The sequence below is a fragment of the Oncorhynchus tshawytscha genome, linkage group LG12 (assembly GCF_018296145.1).
Source record: "Oncorhynchus tshawytscha isolate Ot180627B linkage group LG12, Otsh_v2.0, whole genome shotgun sequence".
Taxonomy (NCBI): domain Eukaryota; kingdom Metazoa; phylum Chordata; class Actinopteri; order Salmoniformes; family Salmonidae; genus Oncorhynchus; species Oncorhynchus tshawytscha.
The window spans coordinates 38972705-38987964 of NC_056440.1; the positions used below are offsets into that span (position 1 = coordinate 38972705).

The 15260-nt window shown below is 43.7% G+C and overlaps 1 protein-coding gene across 2 annotated transcripts in view; it reads right to left on the reverse strand.

Annotated features, from left to right (window-relative positions):
• The window catches only part of LOC112263238 (cell surface hyaluronidase), a 74244-nt gene extending 59216 nt beyond the window's left edge, over nucleotides 1-15028 (reverse strand). The window contains exons 1-4 of one of the 2 annotated variants that reach the window (XM_024439291.2): nucleotides 14805-15028; nucleotides 13541-13878; nucleotides 13202-13342; nucleotides 11063-11630 (exon numbers count right to left, since the gene is read on the reverse strand). In XM_024439291.2, coding sequence (XP_024295059.1) covers nucleotides 11063-11630; nucleotides 13202-13342; nucleotides 13541-13862 — 1031 coding nt within the window. In that variant the 5' untranslated portion in view covers nucleotides 13863-13878; nucleotides 14805-15028. Of the gene's footprint in view, nucleotides 1-11062; nucleotides 11631-13201; nucleotides 13343-13540; nucleotides 13882-14804 lie in introns of both variants that reach the window. The other variant, XM_024439290.2, reaches the window with a different exon arrangement.
• Nucleotides 15029-15260: the final 232 nt, after the last annotated feature.

A 15260-nucleotide genomic window follows, 5' to 3' on the forward strand; every position in this document is an offset into this window, starting at 1 on the left:
TGACCAACAGAGAGTGGCAGAAGTGCAAAAGAGTTTTTGGTGGGTGGTGGACACAATGCAGATAGCCTGGTTAGCCAATGTGCGGGAGCACTGGTTGGTCAGGCCAATTGAGGTAGTATGTACATGAATGTATAGTTAAAGTGACAGCATATAAGATAAACAGAGAGTAGCAGCAGTGTAAAAGAGGGGTTGGGGTGGGGGCACTCGATGCAAATAGTCCGGGTAACCATTTGGTTACGGACTATAACAGGAGTCTTATGGCTTGGGGGTAAAAACTGTTGAGAAGCCTTTTTGTCCTAGACTTGGCACTCCGGTACCGCTTGCCATGCGGTAGTAGAGAGAACAGTCTATGACTGGGGTGCCTGGGGTCTTTGTCCATTTTTAGGGCCTTCCTCTGACACCGCCTGGTGTAGAGGTCCTGGATGGCAGGCAGCTTAGCCCCAGTGATGTACTGGGCCGTACGCACTACCCTCTGAAGTGCCTTGCGGTCGGAGGCCGAGCAATTGCCGTACCAGGCAGTGATGCAACCGGTCAGGATGCTCTCGAAGAAGCAGCTGCAGAACCTTTTGAGGATCTCAGGACCCATGCCAAATCTTTTTAGTTTCCTGAGGGGGAATAGGCTTTGTCGTGCCCTCTTCACGACTGTCTTGGTGTGTTTGGACCAATCTAGTTTGTTGTTGATGTGGACACCAAGGAATTTGAAGCTCTCAATGTGCTCCACTACAGCCCCGTCGATGAGAATGGGGACGTGCTCGGTGCTCCTTTTCCTGTAGTCCACAATCATCTCCTTAGTCTTGGTTACATTGAGGGATAGGTTGTTATTCTGGCACCACCCGGCCAGGTCTCTGACCTCCTCCCTATAGGCTGTCTTGTCGTTGTTGGTGATCAGGCCTACCACTGTTGTGTCGTCTGCAAACTTAATGGTGTTGGAGTCATGCCTGGCCATGCAGTCGTGGGTGAACAGGGAGTACAGGGGGGGACTGAGCACACACCCCTGCGGAGCTCCAGTGTTGAGGATCAGCGTGGCAGATGTGTTGCTACCTACCCTCACCACCTGGGGGCGGCCTGTCAGGAAGTCCAAGATCCAGTTGCAGAGGGAGGTGTTTAGTCCCAGGATCCATAGCTTAATGATGAGCTTTGAGGGTACTATGATGAACGCTGAGCTGTAGTCAATGAACAGCATTCTCACATAGGTGTTCCTTTTATCCAGGTGGGAAAAGGCAGTGTGGAGTGCAATAGAGATTGCATAATCCGTGGATCTGTTTGGGTGGTATGCAAACTGGAGTGGGTCTAGGGTTTCTGGGATAATGGTGTTGATGTGAGCCATTACCAGCCTTTCAAAGCACTTCATGGCTACGGACGTGAGAGTTACAGGTCTGTAGTCATTTAGGCAGGTTCCCTTTGTGTTCTTGGGCACAGGGACTATGATTGTCTGCTTGAAGCATATTGGTATTACAGACTCAATCAGGGAAATGTTGAAAATGTCAGTGAAGACACCTGCCACTTGATCAGCACATGCCCGGAGCACACGTCCTGGTAATCCGTCTGGCCCCGCAGCCTTGTGTATATTGACCTGTTTAAAGGTCTTACTCACGTCGGCTACGGAGAGCGTGATCGCACAGTCATCCGGAACAGCTGATGCTCTCATGCATGCCTCAGTGTTGCTTGCCTCGAAGTGAGCATAGAAGTGATTTAGCTCGTCTGGTAGGCTCGTGTCACGGCTGTGCTTCCCTTTGTAGTCTGTAATAGTTTACAAGCCCTGCCACATCCGACGAGAGTCGGAGCCGGTGTAGTATGATTCAATCTTAGCCCTGTATTGACACTTTGCCTGTTTGATGGTTCGTCGCAGGGTATAACGGGATTTCTTGTAAGCTTCCGGGTTAGAGTCCCGCACCTTGAAAGCGGCAGCTCTACCCTTTAGGTCAGTGTGAATTTTGCCTGTAATCCATGGCTTTTGGTTGGGGTATGTACTTACAGTCACTGTGGGGACGACGTCCTCAATGCATTTATTGATAAAGCCAGTCACTGATGTGGTGTATTCCTCAATGTCATCGGAAGAATCCCGGAACATGTTCCAGTCTGTGATAGCAAAGCAGTCCTGTAGTTTAGCATCTGCTTCATCTGACCATTTTTTTATAGACAGAGTCACTGGTGCTTCCTGCTTTCATTTTTGCTTGTAAGCAGGAATCAGGAGGATGGAGTTGTGGTCGGATTTAACAGATGGAGGGCGAGGGAGAGCTTTGTACGCGTCTCTGTGTGTGGAGTACAGGTGATCTAGAATTTTTTTCCCTCTGGTTGGACATTTAACATGTTGATAGAGATTTGGTAGAACTGATTTAAGTTTCATTTAAGCATTAAAGTCTCCGGCCACTAGGAGCGCCGCCTCTGGGGTGAGTGGTTTCCGGTTTGCTTATTTCCTTATACAGCTGACTGAGTGCGGTCTTAGTGCCAGCATCTGTCTATGGTGGTAAATAAACAGCCAAGAAAAGTATAGTGTGGCCTGCAGTTTATCACAATATACTCAACTTCAGGCGAGCAAAATCTAGAGACATCCTTAGATTTCGTGCACCAGTTGTTGTTTACAAATATGCACAGACCGCCCCCTCTCGTCTTACCGGAGTGTGCTGTTCTATTCTGCCGGTGCAGAGTGTATCCTTCTAGCTGAATATCCATGTCTTCATTCAGCCACGATTCCGTGAAGCATAGGATATTACAGTTTTTTATGTCCCGTTGGTAGGATATTCGTGATCTTACCTCGTCGAGTTTATTGTCCAATGATTGCACGTTGGCGAGTAATATTGACCCTAACGGCAGCTTTCCTAGTGGTCTTCTGTGGGTCCGGATGAGGCATCCGGCTCTTCGTCGCTTCCTTTTGCGAATGATTGGGATGTCTGCCCTGTGGGTTGTTTGGAGAATATCGTGTGAGTCCTGCTTGTTGCGGTGGTTGTTGTTTAAGAAATCTTTGTGTCTAATCCGAGGTGAGTGATCGCTGTCCTGATATCCAGAAGCTCTTTTCTGCCGTAAGATACGGTTGCAGAAACATTATGTACAAAATAATTGACAACTATTGCGAAAAAAAACACATAATAGCACAATTGGTTAGGAGACCGTAAAACGGCGGCCATCTCCTCCGGCGCCATCTTGCTGGTATAGAAATTAACATTAAATTATCTAGCAACAGCTTTGGTGGACATTCCTGTAGTCAGCATGCCAATTGCATACTCCCTCAAAAATGTAGACATCTGTGGCATTGCGCTGTGTGACAAAACCACACATTTTAAGAATGGCCTTTTATTGTCCACAGCACAAGGTGAACCTGTTTAATCAGCTTCTTGATATGCCACACCGGTCAGGTGGATAGATTATCTTGGTAAAGAAGACACAACATTTTAGAGCAATAAGCTTTTTGTTCATATGGAACATTTCTGGCATCTTTTACTTCAGCTCATAAAACATGGGACCAACACTTTACATCTTGCATTTATATTCTTGTTCAGTGTATCATCATCATCAGATGATCCCATTTATCCAGTGGAGACCTAATAAAATACCTTTCCCTCCAACAACTGTCTGTCCTGAGCTCACTGGCGCTGGAAGCTCGGAGGGCCTGGAATAGGCTAGTTGAGACAATGTTTCAAGTTAGTTCGAGACAGCTTCCAGATGGATCCAGTTGATTGATTTGATACTGTTGCATTTCCCTAGTGACAGCTCAAGTCAAGAAGCATAGAAAACAGAGGCAGACGGGCTGAAGAGAGATGTGATTGAAAAAAAAGGAATATATCAGTATATTTTCTACTGTTTTTATTTGTAGGCTTTATGTATTTTTATTTAGTTGACAATGGAAGTTTTAGGCTAAAGGCTGCATTGGCCATTGAGTTCCATGAGCTCATTTAGGTTATTTATACAAGCTCCCGATTGGTGCAGCGGTCTAAGGCACTGCATCTCAGTGCTAGAAGTATCACAACAGACCTTGGCTTGATTCCAGGCTGTATCACAACTGGCCATGATTGGGAGTCCCACAGCGTCTGGGTTTGACCGGGGTAAGCCGTCATTGTAAATAACAATTTGTTCTTAACGGACTTCACTAGTGAAATTAAAAAGAAATGTAGCTGCCAATGATCACTCGTTTTATATTTTTAGCACGGTTTTTATGATTAACCACATGAGAATGATTTTGATCAATTAAGACATTATTAAAATGAAACTGTTCCATGGAAATGTGAAAATGAAAATCATAACTGGCACGCAGATAGGTAGAAATGGTAGAATAAATTGTATGTTTCCCCAATCTTGAACTCTTGCGCCGCCTACAATGTTTTTAGAAAATAATTGCCTCCATGTTTGTATGGTCAGATTTTCAGGCAAAGTAAGGCATGCCTAATAATAGGAAGTAAATCATTCAGGTTTCAAACCATTAAGTATGTTTTCAAAATGCAAACTGCCTCCAGCTCACATTGTAAAGTGGTGGGTGAGGCGGTGATCGCCAGCCGACCGTTGTTTTTTTTCCTCGGTCAATTTGGCAGGGAACAACTTTATTCTTTGGCTATTCACACACACACACTAGGTCAAAAGCCGGCAATTACCAGCTAACGAAAACCCTGGTGTGTGTGTGCAAGCTTGCATGTGAGAATAGTCTGATGTGCGCGTGTGCAATAACTCAATTCGCCCTTGCACTCCTTTGGCAAAGGGTATAAACACTGTCAAATACCCTGAACCCTGCTAGCTAGCTCACACACAGACATGCATGCTACGCACAAACAAAATCAGTGTGCAATCAGGAAGCATAACAGAACCTGTTTATGGTGCCTGGGCAGTGCGACTGATTTGTGATCAGTTCATGAAAGTGTCACGCTATGGGTTTGATTGATTTGGCGCTGGGGACCAAAGCGTTGCCTTGGCAACAACTCCACTTGTGAAACGTGACTAATTTACACTTACCTAACGGAATTGTTCAAGGGCATTGCATAGATTTTTAATTAGGTAAGCGCATACTGAAGGGGTATAGCGACAAATGTAGCTACTTTTGAAGGCTGCCCCAGCAACTTTCGGTTGCTTTCCCAACTTCCCTTTTTGTGTGTGTGCGTGTGGCTCCACCGGCTGCTGAGTGTGTGTGTGTGTGTGTGTGTGTACACCAGTGGCGGTCGGTACCACTTAAGATTGCGGGAAGATTGGCCTTATTTCTATTACAGCATATTGGATGACTGTAATTCATATTCCATTCACCATTCACAATGTAACATTGATAGGTTTAAGCTACTACATGATACTCCTTATACCCATACATTTTCCCTATACCCATCACAAGGTTGCTACAACCTAGCCTATGAATGAAAGTTTATAACGTAGGTGCACAGGTCGAGATACATTTTTGTAATCAAGGTGACAGACATTGAAACATTTAATAACGCGTTGCAATCTTTTGCCTGCATCTAGCTGATCTAGGCAGATATCATTAGTCCAAAAGCTGCAGTTCAGTTTGCTTCCGTTTAAGAAAAGGGGTTTATTAAAAAGATTTAAAATGATCACATGCAAACACAGTTCACTTTCATAGCAGCCACATTCAAACAGCATGATTCTTTTGATCGTTGTATTCCTTCTGGCAGCCGTTTAGCAGTTATACTGACGGGCCTCGGTGGCAATAAATTAATCAAAGCAAAAGATTACCTTAACTTGGAAGAGTTCCAGTGTTGGATAGCCATAGCCAGCTAGCCAACATAGCATCCCTCTTTGTTTGAGCCGGGTGTTTGACTAGGCTAAACTAGCAAGCTCCATTCGCTAGCTGTAAAAGTGAGGGAAAAAAACAACGAAATATAGCTCTCCCTCTCTCGCTTCTCCTTCATTTTTGAAGATGTTAATTTGTTCAAAACTTTATAAAATAAGTTACCGTACTCTGTTTTATCTGTGCAGTTTAATTATTGAATCAGTTCCTTTTTGTTCTCCTTCACAATTTTGTTTTGCTTTGGAGAATTGATCATGGCATGAGAGACTGGGGGACAGCATAAACATTTTTTTTATGGGAATGCGCAAATCAACATTATGATGTCACCACTACGTCGTAGTGGACTTCTAGCGACAAATAGAGCATCCAACCTCTACTTTCCTTGAAAAATAGTTGCCAACACCGTGGAGACGACCTGATTCACTGAACTTCTCCTCAGAGGTCGTATATATTTTGGGAGATGGCAAAATACAATTTCTACATTCAAGACAGTAGAAACAAATTGATTCAGAAGATAAAACACATTTCATTGAGTTACTATTTTCTCCACTTGTTTCTATTACTTTCTAGCATGTCAAGCTAACTTATAGTAGGCAGCTAGCTAGCCAGATAATCCATGGCTACAAAGTTGTGCACCTTCCATTGTTTAAGTAGCTAGTTATACACCTAGCTAGGTTGTTGATGTTTTCTTTCGCAACCAGGGCAGAGAAAAGCAACATTCATCTCCATAAACGCTGTTTACATTGATATACCCTCGTAAAACTGACTATCCTACCAAGCCTTGACTTCGGCGAAGTGATTTACAAAATAGCCCCCAACACTCTATTCAGCAAAACTGCATGTAGTCTATCACAGTGCCATCCATTTCGACACCAAAGCCCCATACACTACCCACCACTGCGTCCTGTATGGTCTCATTGGCTGGCCCTCGCTACATATTCGTGGCCAAACCCACTGGCTCCAGGTCATCTATAAGTCTTTGCTCGGTAAAGCCCCGCCTTATCTCAGCTCACTGGTCACCATAGCAACACCCACCCGTAGCATGTGCTCCAGCAGGTATATTTCACTGGTCACCCCCAAAGTCGACACTTCCTTCAGCCGCCTTTCCTTCCAGTTCTCTGCAGCCAATGACTGGAACGTACAGCAAAAAAATAAAAATAAAATAAATAAATAAAATAAAATCGCTGAAGCTGGATCCTTATATCTCCCTCTCTAACTTAAAGCATAATCTGTCAGAGCAGCTTACCAATCACTGTACTTGTACACAGCCAATCTGTAAATACCACACCCAACTACCTCATCCCCATTTTGTGATCTATCCTCTTGCTCTTTTGCACCCCAGTATCTCTACTTGCACATCCTCATCTGCACATCTATCACTCCAGTGTTAATGCTAAATTGTAATTATTTCACCTCTACGGCCTATTTATTGCCTTACCTCCCTACACTTCTACATACACATGTATTTTTTTCCCTCCATTGTGCTATTGACTGTACATTTGTTTGTGTGTAACTGTTGTTGTTTTTGTCGCACTGCTTTGCTTTATCTTGGCCAGGTCGCAGTTGTAAATAAGAACTTGTTCTCAACTGGCCTACCTGGTTAAATAAAGGTGAAATAAATAAATATCCATAATAAATTAAGCACTTAACCTCTCTAGGCTAGGGGCGGTATTTTCACGTCCGGATGAAAAGCGTGCCCAAAGTAAACTTCCTGCTACTCGGGCCCAGAAGCTAGGATATGCATATTATTGGTAGATTTGGATAGAAAACACTGACATTTCTAAAACTGTTTGAATAATGTCTGTGAGTATAACATAACTTATTTGGCAGACGAAACCCTGAGGACAAACCATCCAGGAATGTTATTTTTTGAGGTGACAGTGTTTAATGGGTTTTCTATGCGGATCTTGATTTCTAAGGCACTTGGTTGCAGTTCCTATTGCTTCCACTAGATGTCAGTCTTTAGAAATTGGTTGATGTTTTACCTTTGAGTAATGAATAAGTAGCCATTTCCTATCTGGGTGGATAGCCAAGTGTACTGTTGTGGATGAGGCGCGCGACCTGAAAGCTCGCTCCACTTTGGTTTTTATCCGCTATTGAACACAGTTTATTCCGTCTTAAATTTTATTGATTATTTACGTTAAAAAAATACCTAAAGTTGGATTAGGAAAGTTACTTGAAATGTTTGGACAAAGTTTACAGGTAACTTATTAGACAATGTGTAGTCATGTCGGGCAAGTTGGAACTGGTATTTTTCTGGATCAAATGTGCCAAATAAATGGACATTTTGGGGATATAACGACGGAATTTATCTAACAAAAATAACCATTTGTGATGTTTATGGGACATATTGGAGTGCCAACAGAAGAAGCTCTTCAAAAGCATGAATTATATCGTTATTTTTGAGTTTAGTGTTGCGCCTGGCAGGTTGAAATATGATTGTCATGTGTTTGTTTGATGGGGCGCTGTCCTCAGATAATAGCATGGTTTGCTTTCGCCGCAAAGCCTTTTTGAATTCTGACTAGGTGGCTGGATTAACAAGTAAAGCTTTAATTTGGTGTATTGCACTTGTGATTGTATGAAAGTTAAATATTTCTATTAATTTAATTTTATGTCATTTCACCGGATGTTGTCAAATCGATCCCGTTAACCTCTCTGGGGTATGAGGGACGCTAGCGTCCCATCTGGACAACATCCAGCGAGGTTCCAGAGCGCCAAATTCAATTACAGAAATGCTCATTATAAAAATTCAGAAAACAAAACATATTTTACATAGGTTTAAAGATTAACTTCTTGTTAAACCAACCTCAGTGTCATATTTATAAAATGCTTTTCGGCGAAAGCATACCTAGCCCAGAACATAGCCCAGTTGACAAATTATTACAAACAGTAACCAGCCTAGGAGAAGCATTACAAAACTCAGAAATAGAGATACAATTCATCCCTTACCTTTGATGATCTTCATATGGTGGCAATCAGAAGACATTCATTTACTCAATAAATGTTCCTTTTGTTCGATGAAGTCTCTTTATATCCAAAAACCTCCGTTTTGTTAGCGCGTTTTCTTCAAGAATCCACAGGCTCAAACTCAGTCAAAACAATCAGACAAAAAAAATACAAATTATAAAGTTCATAGAAACATGTCAGACTATGTTTATATTCAATTCTCAAGATGTTTTTTAGCCAAAATTATCTTTAATATTTCAACCGGACAATAATGTTGTCAATATAAAAGGTAAACAAGAAATGCACATGCGCCTGAAAACTCTGCGTCACGTTAGGGTCCACTCGTTCAGACATTGTAAACGGCCAGCTCCTCAGTCTCAGTTGCTAATATATGCATATTATTATTAGTATTGGATAGAAATGTTTCTAAAACTGTTTGAATTATGTCTGTGAGTATAACAGAACTCATATTGCAGGCAAAAACCTGAGAAATTCCACTTCTGTTTGGATTTTTTTCTGGGGGTGGCAGATCTTCAACCAAGCTCTCATTGAAATTACAGCGCGATATGGATGAGTTTTCACTTCCTACGCCTTCCACTAGATGTCAACAGTCAATAGAACTTTGTCTGATGACTAATATGCAGGGGGTCGAATGACACAGGAAATAGTCACCACTGCCACGAGTTGACCATGCATTCACTATGCGCGTTCACAGAGGAAGCACCTGCGTTCCACCGGTCATCTGAAGTCATTCTAATTCTCCGGTTGGAACCTTATTCAAGATATATGTAAACAACAATTTTAAAGATTGATTCAGTACATCGTTTGACATGTTTCTACTGACTGTTACGGAACTTTTGGACATTGTCACGTTATTGTGGATGCGTTTTGTGACTTTGGAATTATTTACCAAACGCGCTAACCAAAGTAGCTAATTGGACATAAATAACGGACATTTTCGAACAAATCAAGCATTTATTGTGGACCTGGGATTCCTAGGACTGCATTCTGATGAAGTTCAAAGGTAAGGAAACATTTATCATGTATTTTCTGGTTTCTGTTGACTCCAACAAGGCGGCTAATTTGGCTTCTGTTCTGAGCGCCGTCTCAGATTATTGCATGTGTTGCTTTTTCCATAAACTTTTTTTGAAATCTGACACAGCGGTTGCATTAAGGAGAGGTATATCTATAATTCCATGTGTATTACTTGTATTATCATCTACATTTATGATGAGTATTTCTGTTGAAACGATGTGGCTATGCAAAATCACTTGATGTTTTTGGAACTAGTGAATCTAATACGCCAATGTAAACTCAGATTTCTTTATATAAATATGAACTTTATCAAACAAAACATGCATGTATTGTGTAACATGAAGTCCTATGAGTGTCATCTGATGAAGATAAAATGAATCACTAACCTTGAATTATCTTTATTTCTGCTTTTTATGAAAACTATATTTCGCTGGAAAATGGCAGTGCTTATTGTGGTTTGGTGGAGACCTAACAATCGTTGGTAGTGCTTTCGCTGAAAAGCCTACTTGAAATCGGACACTTTGATGGGATTAACAACAAGATTACCTTTAAAATGATATAAAACACATGTATGTTTTAGGAATTGTAATTATGAGATTTCTGTGGTTTGAATTTGGCGCCCTCTAATTTCACTGGTAGTTGTCATATCGATCCCGGTATTGGGATTGCATCCATAACAAGTTAAAAGAAAAGATAAGGGGAAAATTAATTTAAGATGTTTTATGAGCTCTACACCTAAAATAGTGAGACACCCAAACCAGACTATTTGAATGGGTTTTACAGCAGATCACAATAACAACAAAAAAGTTGTACTGTTTTCAAGTCACTTCCATTGCTAAAGGTCCCTATTTTAGTGGATGTGTGTCCCTCTATGTTCAGGGAGGACAGTGTGTTTTTGACCTGTTCGGGAACTGTGTGTGAAGGCGAAAACTACAGAGTCAGCTCATTTTGCACAAATCCTGGAAGCAAGCATGCTTAACCCTCCAGTCATTCACTTCCTGGTGGAATATGGAGTGATATTCTGCTGGCAGATAAAATGAGATCCTGCTGGCAACGGTATTGAAGGAAAGGGTGCGCCTCTATAAGACATGAAAGATTAGGCTTGATCTTGTGGGACAGAGGAATTACAAACCCTCTATCACCCCCAGGAGATGGGTAGTATTAACAGTTACACACCCCTCCAGACAATGGCGCAGCTTCAGATGGAAAGCAATCGGATTTTCCTGTGACGCGCTACACCCTGATGCTCCCAAATAAGATGACACTCTTGCATCACCTACGACTCCATCTCAAGTCATTGTCTACCTATTCTTTACCAAATTCATTAGGTTATATTGATTTTGTATACAATTGTATCGTTACCTGTATTTGAGGTCATGGACGTATGTACTACCAAGCAGGCTCTGGATGGTTCTCTTGGTCTCGTCCAGCAGGCTCTTGACAGCCGAGTCTCCCACGGCCAGCGTGACGATGCGCCTCGCAGGCAGCGACCGGAGCAGCTGTGTGAGCCGCTGGCTGTCGTTGCGTGACTCGTGCGTGTCGTAGCGCTCGCTGAACAGCACACTGGCCGTGTCCTGGTCCACCACGCGCAGGTTGATGCCACGGCTAAAGTTGCGCTGGAAGGCATAGCCCCCCATGGCTAGACCTGAGGAGGAGACGCTGCGGGTCAGAAGGGTCCACGACAGCCTTTCTGTCCCGTGAATCTCCAGGGTTGCACCACCACGCACCCCGATGAACTTCCGGCCCAATTCCGGTACTTCCGCGACTGCCTTTTCGTCTGAACGGCCCAGCAGGGCGATTGTGGCCTTGGAGCGGTAGCGGCATTTGGGGGCACCGATGTGCAGCGAACCCCCGTCTTCAATCAGCACATGGCGCGTTCTGAGAGTGATGTTTTTGGAACCCTCAGCATTGTCTGCAAAGACCACTCGGCCTGCGAGGAGACAAATATAAATGACAAAACATGAAGCCAATCCGTTCAGCAGAGACTGTGTTCTTTATTCCTCAACTTCATCTCGGAACCCAGTATTGCATGCTGTGACTATTTACACTGGATTCGGAAAGTATTCAGACCCCTTACATTTTTCCACATTTTGTTACAACCAAAATAGATTAAGTTACATTTTAAAAATCAGGTCTCCCTGGTGGCGCAGTGGTCTAAGGCACTGCATCACAGTGTTAGAGGCGTCACTACCGACCCGGGTTCGATCCCAGGCTGTATCACATCCAGTCGTTTACGTGAGTCCCATAGGGTGGCGCACCAAGCCACGAGGTCGAAGGAATTGTCCGTAGAACTCCGAGACAGGATTGAGTTGAGGCACAGATCTGGGGAAGGGTAGCAAAAACGTCTGCAGCATTGAAGGTCCCCAAGAACACAGTGGCCTTCATCATTCTTAAATGGAACAAGTTTGTTACCAACAACACTCTTCCTAGAGCTGGTCGCCCGGCCAAACTGAACAATCGGGGGAGAAGGGCCTTGGTCAGGGAGGTGACCAATAACCCAATGGTCACTCTGACAGAGCTCCATAATTCCTCTGTGGAGATGGGAGAACCTTCCAGAAGGACAACCATCTCTGCAGCACTCCACCAATCAGGACATTATGGTAGAGTGGCCAGACGGAAGTCCCTCAGTAAAAGGCACATGACAGCCCCTTGGGGTTTGCCAAAAGGCACCTAAAATCTCTGACCATGAGAAACAAGATTCTCTGGTCTGATGAAACCAAGATTCAACTATTTGGCCTGAATGCCAAGCTTCACATCTGGAGGAAACCTGGCACCATCCCTACAGTGAAGCAAGGTGGTGGCAGTATCATTCGGTGGGGATGTTTTTCAGCAGCAGGGACTGCAAGACTAGACTAGTCAGGATCGAGGGAAAGATGAATGGAGCAAAGGATAGAGAGATCCTTGATGAAAACCTGCTCCAGAGCACTCAGGACCTCAGACTGGGGCAAAGGTTCACCTTCCAAATGGACAACAACCCTAAGCACAAAGCAAAAACAACGCAGGAGTGGCTTCGGTCTCAATGTCCTCAAAGTGGCCCAGCCAGTGCCCGGACTTGAACTCGATCAAACATCTTTGGAGAGACCTGAAAATAGCTGTGCAGCGACGCTCCCCATCCCACCTGACAGAGCTTGAGAGGATTTGCAAAGAAGAATGGGAGAAACTCCAAATACAGGTGTGCCAAGCTTGTAGCATCCTAACCAAGAAGACTCAAGGCTCTAATCGCTGGTTATTCAACAAAGTACTGAGTAAAGGGTCTGAATACTTACGTAAATGTGATATCAGTTTTTTGCAAAAAAAAATAAAAACCTGTTTTAGCTTTGTCATTATGGGGTATTGTGTGTAGATTGATGAGTGGGAAAAAAACGATTTAATCAATTTTAGAATAAAGCTGTAACGTAACAAAATGTGGATAAAGTGAAGGGGTCTGAATATTTTCCAAATGCGCTGTACTTCTGAGCTAGCCAGAAACAGCATTCAGACCAGAGAGAGGACCTAGCCTACCTCCTGATTGGATGGTTAGGGAGTATAAGGTGGCAGAAGAGTCCAATCGAAACAGATCTCCCCTCCGAACAACCATGGCCTTCTCTGGGTTGTGACCAGGGTTCCAGCTGCTCAGGGAGGTGCTGTGGTCTGGACAGTTCCCTGTACACACAGACATGACCAATCAAAGACAACATCATTGACACAGCACTTAGATATAGCTCTAAGACAGAGCAAAACAGGATATGATCGGTCATTGACTATAGTTCAGTCTCATTCCTGTGGAACAATGGGCCTAAGTAACTTAGCCAGGTCAGTATTATCAGCTCATCACATCCTCATACTCACAAACACACTTACCATCCAACACGTCTCCACTGGTGAGGCTGTGGATGAGGATGATCGAGAAAAAGAAGGCCCCCATTGAGACACCGAAGCATATTAAAGTATTCCTCTTCCTCTGACCACGCTCTAGGCGGTGGCCATTCTCTGATAGGCTAAAGGTCGCCCGGCGCTCAGGAGGTGGGCCAATGGGCTTCAGGGGGGGAGGGGGTGGGGCCTTAGTTGGAGGCGGGGAGTGGACAGGTACGACCCTGCCGGGGACGAATCCTGGCGACCGGTGGTTAACGTTGGGCGGGGCCACAAAGACCGGGAAGTAACTGGGGCCATCACTTATCTGCATGGTATCTGTCTGCGACCTACTGACAGAGAGAGAGAACAAAAGAGAGAGAGGGAAGAGGAGGGCAGGGAGAGAGAGGGAAGAGTGAAAGTGGAAAAATAAGGGGATCTTAAACTCAGGGAAACAGGCAACGATCCAGCAGGCCTTTACTGTTTTCCCCAGGTGGGGAGTTTAGTTGAAATGTATAATTAATCCGTCCATCCAGGATGTGACCGTGGCTGCCCTTGTCCAGAGTAATGAAGGAGATGTTCAATGTATTGCTATATTCTGAAGCCAAGTTAAAAAGAGAACCCAGATGGCACCAATTAGAGTGCTAGAGGAAAATTCCCCCCCTCACACACAAACAAAGCCAGCTGGAACAGTAGTAATGGTCTGACTAGCCAATGATTTAACAATTAGGCCTAAACCTATGTCCGCAACAGTCCCATCATCCATGGACATTAAACTGTGTTCTTTCAATGGGAGAAACATACTTACTATACATATGTACTTCATACACATGTAATACATTTCTCATATCAGAAATTCAAGATATGAAAGGAGTAAGTAACTGGCTGGGTTAATCATACACATCTGCAACAAGATAGAGTGAAATTGTAGAGTAGCAGGAAGGATGTCGTGCTGGTTTTTGGTCACACATCTATTTTAAACAGTACTTTACAGGCGAATACACACCTCTGTCTCCACTGACAGATGACAGAAACATGTTGCATCCATACATTAAGTAACTGAACTTTTAAACAACATGGAGTGTGTAGTTTGGATCAAGCGCCCCCTTTTTACTATGCAATAATCATACATAACGTTCTTCTGTTGAAAATTCACACAGTCGCTCGGTCTGTATAGGCTACAGACAGACCGTTTGCTAAATACTTTAAGGAAATCTTCTATCATCTTCACCCGGGGCTGATTGCGGAACCATCGGAACAATGTGAGGTCTCCTACCTTGCACGGGATTAATCTGTGCCCTCACTCACGCTCTCTTCCGAAATGCAAGCGTTGCCCCCGACGCGTGGACTAACGGAACTAATAATGAGAAAAATCAATAGTTTGCGTTCTATGTACTTTTTATACTTTTACATGGTGTTTTCTTTCGGGGCTGTAGACCGCCAGCCCCATTCACAGGCGCGGTTTGGAGAGAGGAAGTGAGGAGGAAGGAGCGCACGAGCACATGGGAGGAGCTTGAGTTGACTAACACTGCCGCCACCTGCTGACGCACGAACGGAAGACAGGGCACAGGCCAGGCAGTCCGAGTCTCCTTCTCGTTCTTCTTGTGGATTTCCGGCGCTGAAGCTAATGCACAGCCATCTTGGCACTCTATTGTAAAAAAAATAATAATAATCAAAAAATAAATACAAACATTTGGAAACTATATAAATGCATAACTAATGTCTACATTAG